This window comes from Amphibalanus amphitrite, unplaced genomic scaffold (assembly GCF_019059575.1).
Source record: "Amphibalanus amphitrite isolate SeventyFive unplaced genomic scaffold, NRLGWU_Aamphi_draft 000116F_arrow, whole genome shotgun sequence".
Taxonomy (NCBI): Eukaryota; Metazoa; Arthropoda; class Thecostraca; order Balanomorpha; family Balanidae; genus Amphibalanus; species Amphibalanus amphitrite.
Window position 1 is genome coordinate 319,383 of NW_024881611.1, and position 26,016 is coordinate 345,398.

Sequence of the window (26,016 nt, forward strand, 5' to 3'; positions counted from 1 at the left end):
GTTCAAAAGAGGCGCCTTTTAATTTTCTCGCATTTGCAATTCCGAACTGAGGAAGGGCCGTGTCCGAAATATATTCATTTTTAATTAATTTTGGAACCTTTCGCATGTTGCAATTATTGAGCATGAGGTTATCTTTAAAAACAAATATATGTCATAATGCTATGTGACAATGCTTTGTCACAATGCATAAATAGTTATATGTCAAGGTACTTCGCCGTTTAGGGGAGAGTGGGGAAAGATGCCCAGGGGTTTTCTATGTCATATATTATTCGAAAATGACGATCGGAAAGCAAAAACTTGGAGTTTCAACGGAAGCCGACATCATTTTTCTCCAAAAATATCACACTTTCGTGCCTGAAATATGATAACTTTTTTTGCTATTAAGCATTTTCCGGAATAAGTGAAAGGGGGCATCTTACCCCACAGGGTGGGAAAGACGCCCCCTGGCGTTGGAGAAGATGCCCCCTGCACTAGAAGTGACATAAATGGGCACGTGAATCGCCTGAACGAATCAGTAGTCCCTTCGAGCCTGCAGTAGACAACAAACGTCATCGTAAGGGCCCTCAAAAGTAGTCGTAAGGGGCTTCAGAGGTCATCGTTAGGGCCATCATAGTCCAGCGCGGCCAAACAAGCCTCCGTGGTGGCGTTCGGAGACCGCTGTGGGGCCCTTATAGGTGTTTAAGATGCTTCAGGGCCCTCGAGCCCATCGTGGGGACCTCAGATGCCAGCGCGGCCCGTGGAGCCAACGTGGCAGCCCTTAACCCGCGCGGGGCTGGGGTCTCCAGCCGAACGCGCGGGGCTGGGGGGGGGGGGTAAATTTTACCCCCCCCCCCTGTTATCTCCCGAACTAATGGTCCGATTTGGAAAATTCAAACGCCAATCGAAAGCTCTCATCACGAACTACTAAAAACATGTACTTAATTTAAAGTTTGAGGTCAAGGTCAAGGTCAGGTCAAGGGTACAAATTGCAAGTTTCTACAGTATCGGCCTTGCACCGTAGTTGCCGAAGAATGGAGTCATGGACTGAGACTGATCGCCCAAAACGTGTTCTTAGGCTACCAAGAAAATACTCGTTGCATACAATATCATTCAGAGGTCAAGGTCAAGGTCAGGTCAGGTCAGGTCACCAAAAAACAAAATATAGAAAAGGGCATGTGCGACACATGTTTTATGGGTCATTTTACTCATAGAATTCAATAGGCACACTCAATAAGTGATATGGACCACCTCTGGATGAATTTCAGGTCGAGGTCAGGTCAAGGTCAGGTCAAGTGAGGTCAAATTTTGAAGTTGGTTGTTAAGGCCTAAAAAGGTGTCTATCTGATGCAGTTTTTCACGGCGAATCGAATGGTGCTACTTTTGTTTCCGTACGAGTTCTAGAACTTCCAAAAAAGTCATTTTTCAAAAATTTTGTGTGTCGTGACGTCATAAAATTTTGAATAACTCCCACATTTTTGAACCGATTCTTCTAAAATTTGGTATGTAGGTGCACATAGACCACTTCTCTGACATATATTCCGGTTTTTTCGATAGACTCAAAATTTTGGATTTTATAATGATTTTCCCAAAAAAATCAGTTTTTTGAAAAAATTTAGGCCAAAATCCAAAATTTTCAAAAAACCGAGATAGCCATTTGATAGACAAAGTAAAATTACGTATAACCTTTTTTGTTACGTCTTGATTCCTTTAAAAATGAAGATGTTAGCGGCGTTTGAACTTTTGCCGTTTTTGAGGCGAAAATGGCGAACATGACGTCACTAAAACGTCAATTTCTCAAAAATTTTCCGACGGATTTCGCTCAAATTTTCAGGGAACGTGTCAAATTGATGTAAGAAAAGGTACTGAAAGTTTGGCGGCGCTGCGCGCCGCCGTTTTTGAGATATCGCAAAAATTCGCGAGGGGGGGGTAAAATTTACCCCCCCAGCCCCGCGCGGGTTAAAGGATGTCGTGAGGGGCCCTGGAGCCAATAATGGGGCCCACAGAGGCCGTCGTGAGGGCTCTCAGAGTTAGATGCCGCCCAAAAAGTCGCTGTGTAGGCCGAGAGACCGGCATGGGGAGCACCCGACCGTACCGGACTCTCAATAGTCCCAGATCAGCTTTTGTCTCTCATCACAAGTATGTAATAAATGATTTGACGGGCTGCTTGAAGGACAGCCTACGGATTTAGGGGGGCGTCTTTCCCCATCAGGACAGGGGGTATCTTACCCCAAGGTACCGAAGTAACATTAAATTAGTACAATTTGTTAGCCATAAAACCAGGGCTGCGGAGTCGGAGTCGGAGTCGTAGTCGGTCGGAGTCGACAGTTGTGACCGGAGTCGGAGTCGGAGTCGATTTTAGAAACCCGAGCCGGAGTCCGAGAGAGTCGGAGTCACCGAAAATCTGTCGACTCCGCAGCCCTGCTAGGTCTGCGGAGTCGGAGTCGGGAGTTGGAGTCGGTCGGAGTCGACAATGCTACCCGGAGTCGGAGTCGGAGCTGATTTTTGAAAGCCGGAGTCGGAGTCGAAGTCGGAGTCGCCGAAAATCTATCGACTCCGCAGCCCTGCATGATAAAACTACACCCTGAAACAAACTGTTTGGGACACAGTTCACGCATGTTAATGTATCACGACTATAGCAAGGGACGCAAAAGTTATCTACCTTCTTTGATATTTACAATGTTTTGACACCAAAATATTTTTTTTTAAAGCAGCAAGTAAAAAACATGCAAAATCACCAGCCAGGCGTTGCCCAACTGAGCTTCGCAAATTTTTGTGCAGTTAACAAGGCAGGCTTCCGCTTTACGCTAAGAACATTAATTTCCAGGTTCGATTCTTTGTTTCGCCGCTAGAGGGGATGGGGCGTCTTTCCCACCCTGGGCATGGCATCTTACCCCACTCTCCCCTACTTTCAAAAATTCAAATTGCAAGAGTCAAAGAAAGTATGTGAACGAAATAAGGAGATAATCCTTGGAAACGAATGGTGTTCTGGAACCTAATTATTGTGTACACGACTTTACAAGAATAATAACTAGACTATTTATCATCATAAAATATAAATGTCATACAGCACTGCAAGAATATCTGGGCTGTCCTTTGAAAGTTCGGGATATGTGCGCGAAAAGGCCACTAGTCGGTGTACCCTAAATTCCCAATAAGCAAACAAATAAAAAGGTCGGGCTAGTTTCTTTTTCCAGCAGGTCCTAGTTACATAAAACTGAGTGCGTACCCGGTTTTTCTTTTACCTTTGTTACGCAGTGACAATAATTCAAACGAACTACAAGAGAGGAGCAGAAAGTATTGTTTAACCCGCGCCCTGCTGGGGGGTGTTTGAACACCCTTGTGTTTTTTCGCGAATATCTCAAAAAACGGCTCCGCGCCGCCGTTTTTGGTATACCTTATCATACATCAATTCTACACATGTTGTGAAAATTTCAGACCAAGGTCATTCAAGGTCAGGTCACCAGGTCACTTGAAGTGACCTCACCTCATAAAAAGTTTCAATGTCTGTCATAGCTACACCGAGTGACCGATCGCTTTGAAACTTTCAGCGATTGCTAAGAGCAACAGCATGTACAAAATGTTTATCTCAGAATTTTGATATCGATGACCTAAGGTCAGGTCAATTTTGCGACCTCCCCATTATAAGTCAATGGGAGAAAATTGAAATGCGCCTCTTTTGGACGAAAGACATTATAAACACTACCAAACACCGAATTACGAGTGGTTTAGACACACTGAACGTGAAAATGGTGTCCGTGACCCTTGTTTATGCCCTGAGGTCATCTTAGGTCACGAATGGTATCTAGCAGTTTTTCGCAAAACTTTTGATAGAGACATGCTAGAGCGATGAAAACGCCTTAGATGTGTTCAGTTCGACGATACGGATCGACTGATATGCAACATGACCCTTTCCGGTCAGGTCATGACCTTGACCTGAGGTCAAATTTTCAAGTTGACCTTCTTTCAAGGTCAAGTTATAGTTCATTCGATGCGTCTTGACGAGAGGAACACGATGCCGGTAAAAGTAAGCTCGTACAAGGCTTGGGTCAAAAGTTATTGCAGAAAAACTGTTTCCGAAAAAATCGGTTATTTTTGCAGTTTTTGCCCCCTGCAGGCAAAACCGTTGACGTTAGGTCAAATCTGAGAGAATTACTCAGAAAGGGCGTTAATAGGGCTATCGAATGCGCTTTTCCGCGGCGCTGTAGCTCTATTGGTTCCCGAGTTATGCGTTGGCTTCTTGGGAAATTTTCGACATTTTACCTGGAAATCGGCGAAATTTTGCCTTCAATGACCTCTGGTGACCTGACCTTTGACCTGAACAAAAAATTGACCGAAGTGATTTCGTCATTATTTTTGACGCTCTTTCGAACGCCGCTTTCTGCGTATCGCTACGTGGCCCAGGAGCCGAGTTACAAGGGGGGGGGGGTGTTCAAACACCCCCCCCCCCTTGACTAGCAGTTTTTCGCAAATAACTTTTGATAGAGACATGCTAGAGCGTTCAAACTATGTTCTAAACTACGTTCAAACTATGTTCAAACACCCCCCCCCCCCCGCAGCAGGGCGTGGAAATCCAGGACCCCCAGCCGGGCGCGGGTTAAACCATTTGTATGTGTAGTAAAAATAAATAGTATTTTTTATGATGTATGAACTTCGCTACATAGTAACTTGCGCTCCACTTGCTTTCACCTTTGGTAATGTCTAATGCCAGTGGTGGGTTTTGTTCGGCAGACGGTCATCATGGAGGAGTCGGACACCGTGGTACACACCCCGGTCAGAGGCCTCCTCAAGCGCAAACTGAGACGCTCGCAGTCAAAGTCGCCGAAGCCGTCCACTCCGGCCAAACGCCCGTCTCCGAAACAAAGTCCGAAGTCGGGGACCGCCACGCTGGGCGCGACGGTGAATGCCACTCCCAAGAAGTCGTCACCGAAAACGTCCCCAAGGGAACCCGCTCAAAAGGGCACGTCCACTTTAACGTCGCCCCAGAGCACGCCCAAGTCCGGTAAAGGGGCATCTCTTGCGAAGCCATCTGCGTCGCCGCGCTCCAGCCCCAGGATGGCGAGTACGGCCGATGTCCTCTCGACCGCGTTGACGGTGGTCAACAATAAAGACGTGCTTGTCACACCGAGTCCAAGGGGAGCTTCCCTTACCAGGCCTACTCCCAACAAGTCTCCGGTCCAGGAAACACCAACTCCGAAGAAGTCTCTGGTCCTGGCTACACCAACTCCGAAGAAGGGTGCTCTGGAGAAGTTAACTACTCCCAAGAGGGGCACTACTCCGAGGAAGGGTATTACTCCGGGCAGGGGTAATACTCTGAAAAAGGGAACTACTCCGATAAAAGATGCTACTCCGAAGAAGGGCATTTCGCCTAAGACGGTCACTCCTAAAAAGACAGCGACTCCTAAGCTGTCCACTTCGAAGAAAGCTCTCACGCCTAAGACTGCCACTCCAAAGAAAGTAGTAGCCAGCCGTAAAACGCCCACTCCTAAGAAGGTGACAAGTGCAGCTAGTATGCTTACTCCTAAAAGGCTAGCTAGCCCCAAAGCAGTTACTCCCAAGAGCTTGTGCGCCTCAGAAACGTCGCCTGCTTCTGTGGAGCGGCGTTCGGTGTCTTTGTTGGCGTCGAAAGTGACACCGCGCAGTCCGAAGGGGACGCTTTCCACGCCGAAAGCTGTCAAGACACCGATGTCTGCAAAAGTACACACGCCTAAGAGCACGGTGTCTCCTGGGAAGACCCCCGCCAGTAAAACACAGACTCCTAAGAAGACTCCAGCTGCCTCAAGAAAGGCAGCGGAAAGTCCCAAGTCGGTTACCCCGAGAAAAGTTGCCAGTCCCAAAGCGGCTACTCGCAAGCGGGGCAGCACGCCAATGAAGTCAATGTCCAAGGAGACAGGCACTCCTAAGACACCAGGGTCGATGCAGCGGCGCTCAGTGGCTGTCACGTCCTCGAAGGTTACGCCGCGCTCTGCTAAGGCAACACCGATCACACCGAGAAGGAAGAGCGAATCGACTTTGGTCGTTAAAAGCGGAAAGAAAACTTCGCGGGCCTCGAGTGGCCAGGCCGCGACTGCTGCTCAGACTCCTACCATACGTATCTCCATGTCGAAAACGGCGCTATCCAAGTCCGCGAAGCGAGCATCCGCCACGCCTGCCGCCTCGACTGCGAAGAAACTTAAAGGTGAGTGCTTATCTGCGCATTGATACGGTACATATGAAGTCCTCTTTTTGTTTATAATATACAATGTAGCCTTTATTGTCTTATAAGGTTATAAGGTGAATGGAGAAAATATGTATTTTTGGACAGAATCCTTTGTTATGATGTCATTGGAGGTGCATTTCACCAGCCATTATCGTAAGTTTTTTTTTTAACTGTCCAAAATGACGTTTGCGGTCGGCGCGCCCAAAAACCCCAATAAACAAGCAAATCAAGATCCATCTCAGTTCGGAACGTTTTATTTTATAAAAGGATATTTGATTGATGTCGCTGCACACTTTCATTCAGTCTTGTTCCGTACAGATATTGAAAGATAAATAGTGCCATCGTTCGCTCACCTAACGAAATATCATATATGTAACATTTCAGTAGCTGGCTGTATGTAGGACAGAGTACTGGTGTGCGCTTGTAGTAGTTAGTGAAGCTGTGCTTCGTTGTTTTTCTGACTTTATCTCGGTTTTGTTTTAGATGTTACGAAGAAAACACCGGCAACACCTCGTCCGAACGCAAAGACACCAAAGACCGCGTCGAAAAGTACCCGTGGAAAGACGCCAAGCCGCAAGTTCAAGCTGACCTACGCGGATATGTTAAAGAAAAATCTAAAGAACAAATACATGAAGCTCGCTAAGTCTGCTAAGAAGGCTCCGGCGAAAACCAAGAAACCGAAAGCTCTCAAAACACCCACGTTGAGTACGGTAAGTTCACAAAAACAACAGTGAAAATATTGTGATCATTTTTTGACCTGGCTCATTTTTAGCATGTCCAGCATTCAGGGTTGTGCTTGACTCATGAATCGAGTCAGAAATTTGACTCAACTCTGACTCAAATGAGTCAGATTTGAGTCGAGTCGGATAAAATGTTGAGCTGTTGAGATGAGTCAGAGTTGAGTCGGACAAAAATACGAGTATTAACCCGCGCCCTGCTGGGGGGGGGGGGGGGGTGTTTGTACACTTGTGGTTTTTCGCGAATATCTCAAAAACGGCGGACCTTGTCATACATCGATTCTACACATGTTGTGAAAATTTCAGACCAAGGTCATTCAAGGTCAGGTCACCAGGTCACTTGAAGTGACCTCACCTCATAAAAAGTTTCAATGTCTGTCATAGCTACACCGAGTGACCGATCGCTTTGAAACTTTCAGCGATTGCTAAGAGCAATAGCATGTACAAAATGTATATCTCAGAATTTTGATATCGATGACCTAAGGTCAGGTCAATTTTGCGACCTCCCCATTATAAGTAAGTCAATGGGAGAAAATTTAAATGCGCCTCTTTTGGACGAAAGACATTATAAACACTCCCAAACACTGAATTACAAGTGGTTTAGACACACTGAACATGAAAATGGTGTCCGTGACCCCTGTTTATGCCCTGAGGTCATCTTAGGTCACAAATGGTATCTAACAGTTTTTCGCAAATAACTTTTGATAAAGGCATGCTAGAGCGATGAAAACGCCTTAGATGTGTTCAGCTCGACGATACGGATCGACTGATATGCAACATGACCCTTTCCGGTCAGGTCATGACCTTGACCTGAGGTCAAATTTTCAAGTTGACCTTTAAAGGTCAAGTTATAGTTCATTCGATGCGTCTTGACGAGAGGAACACGATGCCGGTAAAAGTAAGCTCGTACAAGGCTCGGGTCAAAAGTTATTACAGAAAAACTGTTTCCGAAAAAATTGGCTATTTTTGCAGTTTTTGCCCCCTGCAGGCAAAACCGTTGACGCTAGGTCAAATCTGAGAAAATTACTCAGAAAGAGCGTTAATAGGACTATCGAATGCGCTCTTCCGCGGCGCTGTAGCTCTATTGGTTCCCGAGTTATGCGTTGGCTTTTTGGAAATTGTCGACATTCGACCTGGAAATCGGCGAAATTTTGCCTTCAATGACCTCTGGTGACCTGACCTTTGACCTGACCAAAAAATTGACCTAAGTGATTTCCTCATTATTTTTGACGCTCTTTCGAACGCCGCCTTCCGCGTATCGCTACGTGGCCCAGGAGCCGAGTTAGAAGGGGGGGGTGTGTTCAAACACCCAGCAGGGCGTGGAAATCCAGGACCCCCAGCCGGGCGCGGGTTAAGGTGTTGAGTTGAGTCAGAGTTGAGTCAGTAAAATAACTTTTGACATTGAGCTGAGTCAAGCATTTAGGAACATGAGTCAGCTGACTAAACTCTCTAGAAACAATTTATAATATAAGCTTTTCACCCCCCCCCCCGCTTAACCCGCGCCGTGCTGGTGGCCTGAACTTTCCGCCGAGTGCTGGGGGGGGGGGCGTTTTCACGCCCCCCCGTCTAACTCGGCTCCTGGGCCACGTAGCGACACGCGGTAAGCGGCAATCGAAAGAGCGTCAAAAATAAGGACGAAAACACTTCGGTCATTTTTTGGGTCAGGTCAAAGGTCAGGTCACCAGAGGTCACCAAAGGTAAAATGTTGACTATTTCAACATTTTGGAAACTGCCAACGGCTATCTCGGGAACCGATAGAGCTACAGCGCCGCGGAAAAGCGCATTCGATAGCCCTTTTACAGACCTTTCTGAGTAATGTTCTCAGATTTGACCTCAGGTCAACGGTTTAGCCTCCAGAGGGCAAAAGCTCCAAAAATAGCCGTTTTTACGAAAAACGTTTTTTCGTCAATAACTTTTGACTCATAAGCGCCATGACATTACTTTTGCCAGCATCGTGTTCCTCTCGTCGAGACGCGTCGAATGAACTATTTTTTGACCTTGAAAGGTCATTTTGAAAATTTGACCTCAGGTCAAGGTCATGACCTGACCGAAAAGGGTCATGTTGCATATCAGTCGATCCGTATCGTCGAGCTGAACACATCTGACGTATTTTCACCGCTCTAGCACGTCTCTATCAAAAGTTATAGCCAAAAAACTGCTGGCGACCGTTCATGACCTGAGATGACCTCAGGGGCACACAGAGGGGTCACAGGTGCATTTTTCCTATTCAGTGTGTCATGTTTACCTATGAACCGATGTTTGAGAGCGTTTTGAACGATATTCGTCCAAAAGAGGCGCATTTCAATTTTCTCCCATTGACTTATAATGGAGAGGTCGCAAAATTGACCTGACCTTAGGTCACAGATATCAAAAATCCGAGATATACATTTTATACATACTGTTACTCATATCAATCGCTGAAAGTTTCAAAGTGATCGTTCAGTCGGTGTAGCTATAGCGAGCCTTTGAACTTTTTCTGAGGTAAGGTCACTTGACGTGACCTGGTGACCTGACCTTGAACGGCCTAGGTCTGAAATTTTCACAACATGTGCGGAAATGATGTAGGAACACGTGTACCAAAAACGGCGGCGCTGCGCGCCGCCGTTTTTGAGATATTCGCGAAAAACCTGAGGGGGGGGGGCGTAAAAACGCCCCCCCCCCAGCACGGCGCGGGTTAATAACTTAGCCCTTGCCCTGCTGCCTTATTTTTTTTTACTCCCCCCCGCTCAACAACTTTTTTATCTGAGTCAATTTTGAGTCAACTCACTTGACTTAACAAAAAATTTGAGTCAAGTTTCAGTCGACTCACATTTTCATTGAGCCGCTTGAGTCATGAGTCGAGTCAAGGGAAAAAATGAGCTCCTTGTTTGAGTCAGAGTTGAGTCAGGGCTTTCTGAAGTTGAATGATGAGTCGAGTCGGCAATTTTTTTTTAGTCGAGCACAACCCTGCCAGCATTGTTTCGGGTCAGATCACTAGGCCCATTCTTATAAATGCCGTAGTATTTGTGCAGAAAACGACTGATGGTGCATATACATGAACGAACTGAGTGTATGCAAACAGTTGCAGTGGGCTAAAAATTCAGTACGGCTACAAGAGTCATGAACTAGCTTTTTCTGACGATCCCGAAGCTCGATGATCACTATCGTATAGCCCAAGCTTTTCTTTCTTCACAGGAGGTTCCTGGCAGTTTCTCGTTTGGCTCTCCGACTACAGGCCACGCGCAGTCTCCGCCAACTTACGTACTGCACGGCAAGGCGGCACCCAAACGGGCGCTGTCCGCCAAGAAGCCGCGTACGCCCGCCGCACGGCCGGCCGCTAAGGCGACTAAGTCACCTGCTGCGCGGCGCTCGAAGGCAGATAAGAGTCTAACGGCCGTCCGGTCGCCGCCGTCCCGCCGGTCTTCTGCCAGCTCCCGCAAGTCAATGACGTCGACGACGATGGATAAAACCTTTGACATGGATTGCGTACAGACGCCCGACATTTCGCAGGACATGTTCGTGTCGCCGATGGGAACGCCCCGGCGCCCGCTACTCACGCCCGGCAGGATCGGAGCGATGCTGTTGGAGCACGCAACACCGGACGCGCCTGGCCCGGACGAAGTTGAGTCGGTGACGCCCAAGCGTTCGGGCAGGAAAGCGGATTATACCAATGTGTCTGGTGTCAAACAGATGATGAGAACACCGAAGTCTGCTGGAACAACGCCTAAGGCTGACTATACCCAGGTTGCTGGCGTAAAGAAGCTGTTGAGAACTCCGAACGTTGTCGCTTCTCCTCAGGCAGACTATACGGATGTTGCGGGAGTCAAGGGCTTGATGAAGACGCCGCGAGGGAAAGCTGCGACTCCAAGTGCCGACTACACAAGAGTTGAAGGCGTAAAGAAGTTGATGAAGACACCGAGAGCCAGTGCCCGCACGCCTAAAGCTGACTATTCACAGGTTGCTGGCGTGAAAAAGCTTTTGAAGACGCCAACATCTGTGGCGTCTCCGCAGGCCGACTATACGAATGTCGCAGGTGTCAAGAAACTTCTCAGAACGCCAAGGTCTGCTCCATCTCCGAAGGCCGACTACACGAATGTCGCAGGTGTCAAGAGGCTTCTCAAGACTCCGAGGGCTGCTCCATCTCCGAAGGCCGACTACACGAATGTCGCAGGTGTCAAGAGTCTTCTCAAGACTCCGAGGGCTGCTCCATCTCCGAAGGCCGATTACACGAATGTGGCAGGTGTCAAAAGGCTTCTCAAAACGCCGACGGCTGTCTCATCTCCGAAGGCCGACTACACGAATGTCGCAGGTGTCAAGAAACTTCTTAAAACGCCAACATCCGTTTTATCTCCGAAGGCCGACTACACGAATGTCGCAGGTGTCAAAAGGCTTCTTAGAACACCGACGACTGTTTCGTCGCCTAAGGCAGACTACACGAATGTCGCAGGCGTCAAGAGGCTTCTGAAAACGCCAAAGACTGTGTCCTCTCCGAAGGCCGACTACACGGATGTAGCAGGGGTGAAGAAATTGCTGAGGACACCACGCCGCGCTGGCCAACATCTTGACGATCTAACGAACGTTGAGGGCGTGCAGAGGCTGTTCAGTACGCCAGAGGTTGTGGGCGATTCCCCAGCTGTCACTGAAATGCCGTCACGAGGCAAAAAGCGGGCTGCTGGTGAGGCTTTGCCTGGTGATCGTGACTCTGAAAAGGCAAGGTCTGATACACAGGAGAATCATGAAGTCAGTGCAACAGAGACTCAAGCTTCAGCCCCTGCGAAACGTCTTCGTAAGTCATCAACTTCAGTAGTCTCAGAGCCAGAAGTAGTCGCTGTTGAGCCAGCCCCGAAACGTGGTGGCCGGTCGCGGAAGGCGGTAACGTCTGAGCCAGAAGCTGTTGTGGATGTGCCACCTCCGAAACGTGGTGGTCGATCGCGAAAAGCGGCAACTTCTGAGCCAGAAGTGATTGTTGAGGTGCCCACCCCGAAACGCGGTGGCCGCTCACAGACGGTTGTTGCGTCTGAGCCAGAAGTCACTGATGCGCCAGCTCCGAAACGCGGCCGCTCTCAAAAGGCGGTCACGTCTGAGCCGGAAGTCGTTGCTGAGGGGCCAGCTCCGAAACGAAGTGGTCGATCGCGAAAAACGGCTTTGTCTGAGCCAGAGGATGTCGCTGAGGTTTTGGCCCCGAAACGTGGTAGTTCGCGAAAGGCGGCAACGTCTGAGCCAAAGGTCGCTGAAGTGCAAGCCCCGAAACGCGGTCGTTCACGAAAGGCAGCTTCTGAGCCAGAAGTCGTTGCTGAGGTGCCCACCCCGAAACGCGGTGGCCGCTCACAGAAGGTTGCGACTGAGCAAGAAGTCGTTGAAGTGTCAGCTCCGAAACGCGGCCGTTCGCGAAAGGCGGTTGCGTCTGAGCCTGATGTCGCTGAAGTGCCAGCTCCGAGACGCGGTGGCCGCACACAAAAGGGGGTCGAGTCGGAGCCAGAGGTTGCTGAGTTGCCAGTCCCGAAGCGTGGTGGTCGATCACGAAAGGCGGCAACGTCTGAGCCTGAGGTCGCTGAAGTGCCAGCTCCGAAACGCGGTGGGCGTTCTCAAAAGGTGGATGCGTCGGAGCCAGAAGTGGCTGAGGCGCCAGCCCCGAAACGTGGTGGTCGATCGCGAAAGGTGGTCGAATCGGAGCCAGAGGTTGTCGCTGTGGTTCCGGCCCCGAAACGCGTTGGCCGCTCAAAGAAGGTGGTCGCATCGGAGCCAGAAGTCGCTGAGGCGCCAGCCCCGAAACGTGGTGGTCGATCGCGAAAGGTGGTCGAGTCGGAGCCAGAGGTTGTCGCTGTGGTTCCGGCCCCGAAACGTGGCGACCGCTCAAAGAAGGTGGTTGTGTCCGAGCCAGAAGAAGTTGTTGAAGTGCTAGCTCCGAAACGCGGCCGCTCGCGAAAGACCTCTGAGCCGGAAGTAGCTGCTGAGGTTCCGGCCCCGAAACGTGGCCGTTCGCGAAAGGCAGTTTCTGAATCAGAAGAAGTTGCTGAGGTACCAGCCCCTAAACGCGGTGGCCGTTCACAGAAGGTGGTTGCGTCGGAGCCAGAAGTGACCGAGGTGCCAGCTCCGAAACGTGGTGGCCGGTCTCGAAAGGCGGTCGCCTCTGAGGAGGCAGATGTCACTGATGAGGTGCCAGCCTCGGAACGTGGCGGCCGGTCGCGAAGAGTGGCCAGCACTGAACCCAGCGTACCTGCCGATGTGCCGACCACTAAACGTGGTGGTCGGGCGCAGAAAGCGACTCCGTCTGCTGCTGCCTCCGAGCAGCCTTCCACTGCGCCAAGAGGCAGCCGGAAGCGCGCTGCTGCCGAGCCACCGACTGCCGTCAGCCCGCCAAAACGACGGTAAGTGGCTGCATGGTGGCGGGAGGGGGCTTGTAAACAGTGATAATGAGGATGCGTATTTGGCGTTGTTCACCTTTTTTCAATCCGAATCGGCATCCGTTCATTCAAATACGGCAGCGGGCACCTTATCTCGACAGGCACTCCAACAACTCGACACTGGAGCACGCATTTCGACACGTTTCACGGATTTAGACTAGCATCTGTTGATATTCGACCAGGGTCATTGAACAACAGTAGGGGCATTTAATATCGACAAAGGGCATTCTGTTTTGTAATATTGCATTTTAAGTCGGCAGCTTGCAGCCAAGCTAGACAATGGTCAATTTATCTCATCAGTGAATTAAGCAACTCTTATCTTTTCGGAAAGGCATTTTAAGAATGTGTGTTAAAATGTTCCACGGTACTGTGAAGAGACACTCAATATGGGCGCCTGGTTGCTAAGTAACCACACCTTTTCAATCCGAATCGTTAACCGTTCATTGGAATACGGCAACGGGCACCTAATTTCGTCAGTCGCTCTGGAACCTTAACACCGGTTCGTCCCTAACATCACCCGCTTCCGGCACACAAGCTGACCTAATTCGAGGTCACCATCCTTGCGTCACTCTGTGACAATGTGGAAGCACTGGCGAATCCAAAGGGCGACGGGGGTCATTCGGGGCCACGCTCCTGGCGAATCCAAAGGTTGACGGGGGTCATTCGGGGCCTCGCTCCTCTCAACGCATCTAAAGTTGACAATGTTTTAGCCGTATTTCTTGCATTAAAAACAAAAATCTTGATTTTTTCATTTGTGTCGATCTGTCGACACATTGTGAGTGGCGCTGACCGCCAGCGCGGATGGTTCAGGTCTGCCGAGATGGGAATAGGCATGTCACCGGAGAGCGGCAACAATGTTTGCAGGACGGCGGTGTGGTCAGTCATGGTCAACTGTATTTCCGGACAAAAAAAAACTGCCCTCTGGAAAGGTGGAAACCCTGCGGGCTGACCCATCGATCGCTTTGGCTGCATGTCCGTAGCGGGACAATTTACCAGCGCCTTGTCAGCCGCCGCAGCTCACCGGTCACTGGTAGACTCACCCAAATGCTTCCTCCGCATGATCTTCTCATCTCACGACTCTGACATGGCTTGCTAGCCTACTCACCCTCCATTCACAGAAAAAAAAAACGTTTAGACCTTAAAACAACGGCCTTGGCGTACATTTTGTATTTTGTGTTCCATTACTCCAAGGGAAGTCTAAGAAAAGGAAAAGATGCTATAAACTCTAATGGTTAGCATTGAAAACGCATGGTTTGAAATTTGTTCGATGTAACTTGTTATACCGCCAACGAAACTGCATGACCATTGCCATTGTAAAATGAAATTTGCCTTTTTCCAATGCCCGATGTCACAGTCCTTTGCCGTGTGCCGAAATCCATTGGCCAGTGTCGAAATCACGCTCATTGTCGACATTAAATGCCCCATGTCACGCTGCTGCACTATGCCGAGTTTGAGGCGTGGTTTGTCGAAAGCGCACTCCAGCTGACGTTCCTAATGCAGATCTGACGAAACTAACTGACCAGATGCCTATTCGGATCGAAAAAAGGTGTTTTAGTTTTGTCTCGCTATCATGGAGAAGGAAACTATTAGCTCTTTTGCTTTTATTCTCCATTATGGTGACTGATATGTAGATACGGAAATAAAACTCGTCTTAGTACAATACAAAGTATCAATGTGATTTCAATTTAACGTATGGGTAATGCTTACCGCAAACTCCATGCTCCGCTTGAACCTTTGAAATATGCAGATAGTGATATTTCATCCCAACGTGATTGATTTGCGGCCGATGCTCGGGGATTGAGGTGACGTGGTGTTTGTCATCAGTCTTATTTTGTTATTTTTGTTCCAGGGCTACACGTTCTAAACGTTAGAATTCGTACTTCTATTCAACGGCAAAGACTTCAAGCAGACCAACCGCAACACCAAAATGAAGGACACAGACGCGGCCATCTTTAGTGTGTTAGTGTCTGCGTAATTCGTATGAGTTATTCCACATGGCTCGGCATTGTACATAGTTCATTGTTTCTACTGAAGTCTGAGACTTAGACTTATTAGTATGGGTAGTCCATGGTTTAAGCAAATTACTTGTTAGTTTACCTGAAACGACGATCGCGCTAGGCGACACGACATTTTACGAACGATTGTGGATTGTTTCCGGTGCACGATGAGCTGCCGTGTCAAGTACAACCAGCGCAGTCTGGGCGTCCAGCCCGGCTGCGCCAGTATGTGAGTGGGCGCCGCCTGGCGACCGCTGCTCGCACGTGTGCTGATGGGACCATGGGGTGTGTGGTGTCGCATTCGGCGGGCGAACGGTATGTGCGATGATGCCAGACATTCGATGTTCGTGTGTGTGTGTGTGTGTGCTAGAAATGCTCGTCTTACAGAAGTACGCTATCCTGTCAATCACCCTCCGGTACGGATGAATGCTTACTGGTTTAATACATGCCAAAAATGTCACATTTTCCATTGCACGATCAGACTAGAGGTATCGAAAGATACTCTCGTAAAATATACAGACAGCGTTAATCTGTTGTTATCTGCATCTCATGCACCACCCCCACAACAACCCAAGGCCCTGAAACTACCACTCGCCCCGAACTCGAAACGCCAGTGGTTTGTTTTCACACCATTTATTTTAACAAAGTTGAGGCACAATACACATGATGGGATTGCTTAATGGAAAAATTTGTGGATGAATTAAGCCATTCTACTTCCTTCGAACGTCCCAATGCCCAATTATCTGGCTAGCACTTGACACATGGCTGGTAAAGACACACGAGACACGAAGGTTAGGAGTGGGCGGCGCGGGAGTGGCGGGCGCGGCCGGCGCCTGGTCAGACGCCTATGGCACTACCCTAGTCAGCGGGTAGAAGAGCGACGCGTACCGGGCGAGGGCGCGCGCGCCGGCTAATAACTGTCACGTAACAGCATATGATAACTGGGTAAATTGAACTGTGTAACGAGCCCGCCGCGGAACGGCGGCGCACCGGACAGTCGACGGCGCCACTGCCCGGCGGCAAATCAGGACCGTCCGGTGGGCCTACAATAATCCGGGCGGGCGCCGAGACGGGCGCGGGGCGGTCAGCGCGCCGGCCGCGCCCCGGCGCCGCACCGGTCAACGCAACTACAGGCAAAATGCACGGCGGCACTCATACACGTAACAGTACTGGATTTAGAGAATATAATGGCACGCTTGACAACAAGAGATCATACCGAGTGGCAACGAATAACTGGTGGGTTGGCGGCTCGGCCCGGTCCGGCCCGGCCGGGGCCGCGCGGACAGACGGCCGCCTCTGGTTAGTCAGGCGAAGAAGCGACGATCACAGGCGGTGCTGCGCGGTCAGGCGGCCCGGGTGCAGCGGGTGCGGGCGGCCCGCCGCCGCCGCGCCGGCGCGGCCACTGTTGGTCCCACAGAACACGACGGAAGACGAGGAGAGACACGGCCCGGCCGCCGCACGGGGACGGGGGGGGGGGGGCACGACCGGGCCAGGAACGCAACCAACGGCGGACACGGGATCAGGTCACCAGGAAACGAACGGAATGGACAGCCGGCCTCCCCGCCAAGGGGCGGCGGGAGAGGGACGGCCGCCGGCCTGCGGACTTGTCTGAACTAATCGATACAGACGGGCCGAGCCAGCGGCAGCGGCCGGCGGCGGGATCGGTACGGCCGAGGGACGGGGGCAGAAATAACGGGAGCGGGGAGCGGGGAGACGGACGGGAGATGGGCGCCGGGAGGCGGAGCGCTGGCCGAGACCGGCCGGCGGCGGGGGCGGCGGACGTGCGCCGAACTACCCACCGGCTAGTAACAAGGAGCTAGCGGCGACCCTAACAAAACAGCACACCGACGGGCGGGCGCCGCGGCGCACAACACACATGCGCGCGCGCACACACACACGCACAAACACACAAAACCATTGGCGTCTACGACTTGAGCACAACGCGATACGACATGACAAAGCGCCTGAGTTACATGGATGTTACGTGGTACACTCACTCACACAAAGACGAGCGTGTGTGTGCGCACACAAGGACGCGCGAGTGCGCACGCTCAGCAGGCTGTTTGTACACTTAGCGCGGGAGACGTGATTAGCGCGTGGGTTTATTATGCGTGGGCGGCGGGCCGAACCTGCGGGCCGCGCCGCCGTGGTAGAGCGCTGGACGTCCTACGGTGCGCACAATGGGCGAGATTATTGCAATGTTCTTCGGTGGAATGCTGGGTAGGAAGGCAGGGCGCGCGGCGGCGTGGCGGCGTGGTCGGGCGCAGAGGACGGGAAACGGCGCGCCGCCCGGCGGCAGGCACACTGACGGGCGCGCGCCGCCCACAGCCGTCTAAGAGGCGGCGAAGTAGCTGGACGCGTCGCCGCGGCAAATCGGGCAGGTGCGGTTCGTCTGTGGGCACGGAGAGCTTGGTGTCATACAGCTGACCAGGGCAAACGAGCTTCAACACTTGAACACATTAACGTAGTACAACGTCGATGACATCCGATCTTTACAGGGGAACATGCTCACCTATCGATACCTGCAGCCGTCAATTCCAGGGTGTAGGTTCGCTCACAATCCCTGTCGGCCCTTACAAGACACAGCGTGCCATAGAAACTATGCAATGTTGAGCTAAGGCACCAGTTTTAAAGGTAGTGTGCCAGCTTTCTTGGACCGTATGGAGTTAATGGCCCAGATAAGGAGAACCGGATTTTTAGAACTTATCCATACCTTCAAAACTCATGGAAACGTCTTAAATTCTTCAAATTTTGAGTACCCCAGTGCGAAATTCGCCCCGACGGGTTGTCGGTCGTACCCCAACCACATTTCACACCACTATGAACAATAAATGCACACACTGAAATCGCTATTACCGATATGCTCATCCAATCAAGTTTCGATAAACCCGTTCATCATCATCTCCTGCGGTTTCGAACACGCCTGTTAGGTGGCTTCTGATGCTCGTCGAGGTCGGAATTTCCAAATACGCGTGGTGCGTCGGGCCGCGCGCTCTGACTTCGGCCAAGAAAAATGCGTCAGCTGATCATTGTCATGTCTGCCACTTGCGTGTGGTGAAATGGGGTCATAACTTATAAGACGGCTTTTTCATATCAATTATTTTACATAAAATCATATTTCAAACCATAAATAATGTTCGACAGCCAAATAAAAGAAACAATACCAATACGGGCTTACAGTTTAAGGCTCGACATTGTGTTGTCTACGATTAGACAGCTGATAACTCATTCCCGTACGTCGTATGGTCGTAACACTATAATGACCTTTGCTTATTGTCACAAGTGCGCCGCATTCGCGATTGTTGCCCGACGCCTGTTTGCAGGTGAGCCCACTACAGTTGTTATAGGTACATATCTAAAAACCGAAAAACTTTTAGGCGAAAAAGGCACTATTCCAGGCCCATTTTTGATTTTTTTTTTTGCGATATTATGTAAAAACAGAAGCTTCTTATCCTAGGAAAAATAAAATGGTAAATCTTTCAAAGGTGGCACACTACCTTTAACACCGTGCAAACCCGGGCACTGATTTGTAAAGTCTAAACGAAGTAAGCACAACTGACATGGTCCTCTTATGCTATCGCTCTACCTCCCGATAAGCTGAGAGCGCGCTGGAACTCACCTTGAGCCACTTGTCGACGCATTTGGTGTGGAACTCGTGGCTGCAGGGCAGGACGCGCAGCGTCTGCCTGCTCTCGAAGTCGCACATGCACACCACGCACGAGGTGAGGTCCGAGTTGTGCGTGTCGGCGTTGAACCGGTAGCTGGGCAGCTGGTCCACCTCGGCCTTGCTGAGGCCGCGCGGCTTGGCCTCGCCCAGCCGCTCGGCCAGTGTCAGCAGCGCCTCGTAGTTTTCCGTCTCGGCGTTGCCGGTCGGCAGCTCGGTGGGCCCGTAGGCCGACACGCCGCCGGGGCTGTTCAGCATGGCCAGGAACTGCAGCAGGAACGGCGTGTACGGCGTGGCGTGCGAGGCCGGCACCACCAGGCTGCGGCCCAGGTGGCGGCGCGGCAGCGGCGCGGCCGGCGGCGGCGGCGGAGGCGGGGGTGGCGGCGGCGGCGGCCGGCGGCTGGGCACGGCCGGCCGCCGCAGCCGGTGGCCGCCGGCGGCCAGGTGGGCGGCCAGCTCCAGCTGCGCGGCGCGCGAGTCGGCCGGCGGCAGCACGCTGCTGGGCGGCATCTGCAGCGGCCCGTGCGCCTGGTGCTGGTGCTGGTGCTGGTGGGGGTGCGGGTGGTGGTGGTGCGGCGGCGGCGGCGGCGGCGGCGACTGGTGCTGCTGCAGCGGCACCATCCGCGGCATCGTCACCAGATTAGCCGACCGGCCGGCCAGAAAGTCGCCCTCGGCCCGCTGCAACAGAGCAGGACGGCTCGTCAGCCGGCGGCCCCACAGGTCATACCCACGTCGGCTGACCCCGCTCATCTCCCTCTCTCCCTTATCGACGGCGCTCTGAGGTCGCCCTAGCAACGCCCGTCTCCCGGGCAACGGGCGGCACCTTTCCGGCGGCCAATACTTTTTACCCGGCTTCCGCAACCGGGCGGCGGGCCGGCGGCGGTCATTGCTCAGTGCCGAGCGCCGCCTGTTTTCGCCGCGTCAAGAGTGCGGCTATTTACGGGCGCCAAACAGCGCTGAGGCACGAGTTGGCATGCGGCCGCGCCGCCGCTGCAGCCGCAGCCGCAGCCGGGCCCGAGTCAGCCTACGCTGTTTGGCGCCGCCCTATCAGCCTTCCACAAAGCGTGCGGCAGATGTGTGCAAGTTGCTGACTGAAATTTTGGTTTTACTACATAAATGCGGCTTGGTTTTACAGATGTGTCTCGGGGCTACATTGCCTCTGAAAATATACAGGGCTACCAGCCTTTGTTTTTGGTCTCTTTGTTCCGTTTTCGACTGCGCCAACAAACTGCGCCCGACTCGACAGCCGAAATAGTTACACCCCCTTGGAAAAAAGTGCTAACGGGGACCATAGGTGGAGAATTGTGACCAGCTGGGGGTGCTCGGGCGCAGCAAATCCGCCGCCGCCTAGCGGTGACCTTGACCCGCGCCGCCTGGCCGCGGCTCCAAAGCCAAGCCGGCGTGGCCGGCGTGGAATTGGGAGAGCTCGAGCACCCCCAGTCCAGCACAATTCTCCACCCGTGACGGGGACAAAGGTACGGGACTGGTGGCGTCAGGCGATCAGCCAGGATTATCAATAGACGCCCAGAAACACTGCCAGCCCTAACAAAGGCGTCACAAAAACCGACCGTACAAGATACCGGCCGAAAACGGGCAAAAAGAACACAGAACGGCACACAAACGCACCGGCCCCTGGGCTGGGTCAGAAAATACACCGTCCCACGGCCACACGAAACTGGTACGCTGAGCAACTTAGCTCGGGTTAGCACTTAGCATTCCAATTTTGGGGAAAATTCACACCCTTGCAAGGTCTAATGAACAAATAATGTGACAATTACACCCAGCCCTGTTTGAGAAGTAAGCACCGTACGTTTGCACAGCTGTTTAAAGGTTCCCTTCCCATTATCGGTTTGCAGTAGGCAAAACATAATGATCAGCGCATATTGCGCTAGCGAAAAAGGTAATGACAACATAAATGAAACGTGGTTGATCCGCAAAATGCAAAAAAGAGCATTCCCTGCTAAATTAATGATGTAAAAGCGGCAATAATTGCAAGCGGCAAGTAACTTATTCTCCAGCCTCATCCTTGATATTCCAGAGCATAGCCCCCGGCATGCCCGGCATTCCCTGGCGTATCAGAGATATCTAAGTTCGGTTAGCTCACCTGTGCCATGTGTGTGCGCGGCGCAAAGTGCGTCTGGTTCATGGTGTTGGCGTTCATATGCGCCTGGGGCGGCATCTGGCTGTGGAAGGGCGCGTACGGGCCCGGCAGGCAGGCGCCCATCTGCGGTACCTGAGGCAGGCAGACGGCTCGGTCAGACGCCACGTGAAACGGTATAACCGGCTCCATTACGGCGATATAAAGAGCACAAAAAGAGCTGGGAAGGAGTTGAACGGTCATTGTCGCCAAGGGTAAAGTCCCATTAAAACTGGTATATGATTAGCAACGCGGTGTTCGGGATGAACCTTCATAGGACGATGATTGCCACGGGTGTCATGAATGCATAACAGCCGGAAGCAGTCAGTCATCAGTGTAACTAGATCGAAGCTCATACATATGCAGCAACGTGCTAAAACATTGTGGAGCTAACGAGTCTTCCGGCGACCGTATACATTTTCCCCCTCGTCGACGTGTTTTAGCGGCGTTACTGGCTTCCGTCGGCCGCAGTACCTCTTGTCTCTCAGACGCCAGAGAGCGACGGTCTTGCTATTTGTGACACCTTCGGCAGGCTCAGCGGCGGCAACTCACCTGGCAGGTACCGGCGAAGTGGGGCCCGCTGCCGAACAGCTGGCACGGCTGCATGTGCGCCGGCGCGCCGCACAGCGGCAGATGATGGTGGCCAGAGTAGAGCGGCACGTGCTGGGACGTGAAGCCCAGCTGCATCGGCACTGGCACCTGAGGACGGACGGAGAATCCGAGTGAGGAGCTGCGTGATACCGGCGGGCTGCACAGTCACAGCACAGAGCGATAGACATAAGCAGTCGGTTGCCGCCCTCCGCTACGGGCTCACAGCAACACGCGACAAACTGGTTGAAACAGAACACGCTAATAGATCACAGGTTGCCTTCCTTCCCCCACGCATGACGCAGATGAAATAAATGCTGTCAATACTTCGATAGTCCTTTCTCAGCAGGGTTCTCGGAGACCATTCGCAACTATTCCCTCATACACGCTAAAGAAAAGTGTGTTTGTGTGTGTGTGTGGGGGGGGGGGAGGGCGTCTCCGAACCTACTCAAGCTACTCACGGCGCATACAGATTACGAATAGCCATGCATCCATCTCCCTCTCCGCCCCGCGGTGGGAGGTGATGACGTCATCCGCCCACCGCCGTTGGCAAGGATGGGAGGGCAGAGGTCAGCTGACCGACCCCCCCCCCCCCGGCTATCTCCCGGGCGGGGGAGGGGAGGGTGCTTCCGCCGACATAGCGGGAGCGGAGACCGGAGCTACGGAGCCGAGCTCCGGGAAATACGCGCTCTGTGTTTGGCGTTGAAAAGTAGAAAAGATAAAGTTTGAAAAACGCGGAATATGTCAACTCCCTCTGAAATCATTTCGACATTGGCTCATAAGGATTTTACATTACATGTAGAAAGTCCCCTTCCCTTTCCTCTAAATCCTAACCCAAAAATTCCCCGCCTGAAATCCGCAGTGGCCAGTCAGTCGATGCCAGATAGTGTTACCCTGGGAATGGCCCATGCATTACGCCGAGTCACGCCGTCCCGCGCCGGAAGAGGCGCCCATCAGTTGGGTGGGCGTCCATCGTGGCCAGACGGCCGCCCGCGGTCAGCGAGCTGGGCACCATAGCGGCGAAAGGCCCGACAACTGATGGCGGCCGCGATTCAGACCGGTCGGCCGGCCGCCGGACGGGAAAAGCTCGCCCTTCCGCGAGTCCGGCACGCGCTCTGAATAAGTCATGACTAAGAGAGGGAGGTCGCCGGCGGGGCGGGGGCGGGGGCGGGCGGTATTGAGCCGGCAGCTGACCGGTCGCCGGACCGGCCAGCCGGTAGCGATACCACCTGGCGGGGCTGGAGCCGCGCCCGTCGCTGACTCACTGCATCACGGCGTTAGCGGCGCCGGCCGGCCGTGAGTCGACGGATACGTGGAGTCGGCGAGTCACGGAGTCACCGGTCTGACTCAGCGCGGCCGTCGGTGGCCGACGCACCGGTCGTGTGAGTGGCCGTCGCCGTCAACCCGTGCCCGTGCGGCCGCATCGATCGGTCTCGTGACGCACAGTACGCGTGCCCTCCGGCCGTCGACCGCCAGCTCAGGTAGCCCGTCCAAGTGCGCAGTTTCCGACCCGACCCCTCCCTTCCCCACTGCAGTCACCTGAGCAGGTCGCGTGGGCGCTTCCTTCACCGCATTGCACACACCTGACACGCGCAAAGCTGCGACGAGAGCTAGCCGGTTCAATCAAGGGCGTAATAATTGGTCTCATCTGCTTCAGCTGCAATCAATGCCCTCCAGTCGAGCAGGGCGTGGGCAGTTCCGCGTCAGTATTATACCCTTGGCGCCAATTACCCGGGTTAGTGCCATCCCCTGGGCTGCCAGTTATCGGCCTTATGGGGGCCCATCTCGGCACAGACTGCCGGAGTTCTCAGGTGTTATCCCGTGGCTTTGTCACTGCAGCTGCCAACACTGGGCAAATGATTTCCGAGGCTGAACAGATTTAAGGTGATGCGGAAGGAGGCACGATTATTGTCCACTAATGCAAAAATACATTTATAATGAGGTGCCTGAGGAAAATAATGAGGGCTTCGAGGATGTCTTCCAATAGTCAATACAGTGAAAAATGATATTAATAGGTTATAAAAATGTGTTATTTCGAACAATAGGGGAAGTTGGGGGAACGCCGAATACTTTTTTTCTGACGCCCGTAGCACGCAAGGTAGACAACATAAGCTGTTCTTGTTGGCGTCATTCGAGAGGCCAGTCTTTTGCCTTTCAAACATACCAGGCGCATTTGATGAATTCGCATACCGTTAAGCGCACAAACTAAAAATATCAACGAGGTGACTTTTTCGGCGTTGCCCCGGACTGCGGGGAAAGCCGAAAATGGGAGAAATGATCTACGGGGAATGCCGACATTGATGTTTTGCCACTTTATCTCAAACTTTATCCAGAATCTATCAAAGCTGACACGCGTTTTAAGAGCTTGAGGACGCTTGGTGCACACTGGAAGTTATAATTGTGTGATATAATAAGAAAATGCCAGGTAAATAATTCCTTATAGGTAACAGGCCGTTGTGTCGGTTGAAAGTGTAATTTGTGTGACTAAAAATTCGCGTTGCTATTCTACAGCAGTAAAGTCCACGTAGCGTGCTTTAACGTGCGTAATTGCACGTTTTCGGCATTACCCCAGCCAGCCATACTTTCATTTGCAAGCCCATAACTTTTCAACGTGCCGTATAAATTTCAAATAGGCAGCACACTTATGCAAAGACATGCTGAAGATTACTTGACCGAATTGGCCAGACAAACGGTAGCATAATGAGTAAGAAATGCAGCTTCAAAGGCGCATGTAGTACAAGGAACGCGTACCTTGAAAACGCTCTTGGCGCCCTCACAGCCAAAGTATTCCGAATGACGACTCGTAACAAACATGCGATAATTGTAGTCACTTAAGCTTCAGAGCATCACTGACAGGTGGCATCCATGTCTTACGGTTTTCGAAATATCTCGAATTTCGGCTTTGCCCCAACTCCGGCATTGCCCCAACTTCCCCTAACACGCGCTGGGATCAAGCCACGATAGAGACCCCCGCCTATGTAGCCGAGAGGACCCAGTCCTGACGTGACTGAGAGGTGGCCGCCGATGGAGTCCCACCGACAGCGGCACGCCACCGGTCCGTGCCGCTGCCCCGAGGCAGGCAGGCCGTCAGACAGGCCGTCGATGGCCGGTCGACAATCGATGACCGCCGTCCTCTGAGCTGGCCGAGACAGGCCGGCGCTGGGCACGAGCCACTGGGAACGCGCCACTCCAGCATCTCAGAGACGAGTGAGCAGGAGCGACTCATACTCTTGCGACTTCTCAGGACAGACTGGCCACGTAGTCTGTAAGGCTACATGCTTTTCCTGGGTAAATAAACTAGCTCCCCTGTGGGCTGTGACCGATACATGGTGCCCGCGCCAGGCGTGGGTCATTCCTCTGCTCATTATCAGCACGGGGACAGTTCCGGCTGCGCCACGGGTCGGCTGCACGTGCCGCCGGCCCGTGTCGGCGGCGACGGCGCGCGCCAAGTGACCGCGGCCCGATCGGCGTCCGAGTCGATGGCGTCGGCGGCTGCGCGGTAGGCGCGCCGCCGCTGCCGACGGCGCAGTGACGCGATCGGCCCGGCAGGAGCCGGCCAACACCAACAGGACGCCCGTGACTGGCGCTGGAGGCCGGCTCAGACTCAGATACACCCCTCCCCTCCCCGCGCGCCGTCACAGGCCAACAAAGACGGTCCAGCTTCACATACATAGCCGGGACAGCCTGCAGCAGTCGGCGGGAGAGAGAGAGAGAGAGAGAGAGAGAGAGAGAGAGAGAGAGAGAGAGAGAGAGAGAGAGAGAGAGAGAGAGAGAGAGAGAGAGAGAGAGAGAGAGAGAGAGAGAGAGCGCTGCGGCGCGCCGGCCGCTGACGCAAACAGCGCCTCTGCCGTCCGGTCGATCAGCCGTGCGGCGGCGACCGACCGGCTCCCAGTCGCTGCAGCCAACCACCCAACTTTGGTCGTCAACGCGCCGACACACACAAGGAAACACTATCGTAAACTGAGCGAGATTGTGTCATTGAGTGGAGTCTGGCACATCTCAGGGAGGCGCCGGGCCCACGAGGAGCGTGTCGCTATTGGTGCGGTAGCGCCATTCATCAACAAAGCCCGCGCGGGGCCCGGTGGGGGGGGGGGGGGGTGCTGTGCCGGCGCCCGGCCCTACCCAGTGTTTACGGTCGTGACTGGGACTGCGACGCACCGAGGCTGTGAGCTGGCCAGAGGTGCACACCGCCTCCGGTTCACCCCAACCTGACCAGTCAGCCCAACTTCCGGTCAGCCGACCGCCAGCACGGTCTACAAATTCCCTCACACCGCAGCGCGCCGGGCCGCTGTGCCGGCGCAGGGTCCAGCGCGGCGCGCTGTGCACCGTGAACCT

At 52.8% G+C, this 26,016-nt stretch overlaps 2 protein-coding genes across 3 annotated transcripts in view; one reads left to right on the forward strand and one right to left on the reverse strand.

The window, feature by feature from the left end:
- Window positions 1–15,752, forward strand: part of LOC122381213 (mucin-2-like) — a 29,859-nt gene extending 14,107 nt beyond the window's left edge. Inside the window, exons 5-9 of one of the 2 annotated variants that reach the window (XM_043365131.1) lie at window positions 4,708–6,154; window positions 6,659–6,885; window positions 10,087–11,178; window positions 11,248–13,259; window positions 15,145–15,752. In XM_043365131.1, coding sequence (XP_043221066.1) covers window positions 4,708–6,154; window positions 6,659–6,885; window positions 10,087–11,178; window positions 11,248–13,259; window positions 15,145–15,166 — 4,800 coding nt within the window. In that variant the 3' untranslated portion in view covers window positions 15,167–15,752. Of the gene's footprint in view, window positions 1–4,707; window positions 6,155–6,658; window positions 6,886–10,086; window positions 13,260–15,144 lie in introns of both variants that reach the window. The other variant, XM_043365130.1, reaches the window with a different exon arrangement.
- A 157-nt stretch (window positions 15,753–15,909) lies between these two features.
- The window catches only part of LOC122381214 (RING finger protein 44-like), a 41,388-nt gene continuing 31,281 nt past the window's right edge, over window positions 15,910–26,016 (reverse strand). The window contains exons 7-10 of the mRNA XM_043365132.1: window positions 21,646–21,792; window positions 21,061–21,189; window positions 18,912–19,634; window positions 15,910–17,684 (exon numbers count right to left, since the gene is read on the reverse strand). Of these exons, the coding sequence (XP_043221067.1) occupies window positions 17,625–17,684; window positions 18,912–19,634; window positions 21,061–21,189; window positions 21,646–21,792 (1,059 nt within the window). The 3' untranslated portion in view covers window positions 15,910–17,624. The remainder of the gene's footprint in view (window positions 17,685–18,911; window positions 19,635–21,060; window positions 21,190–21,645; window positions 21,793–26,016) is intronic.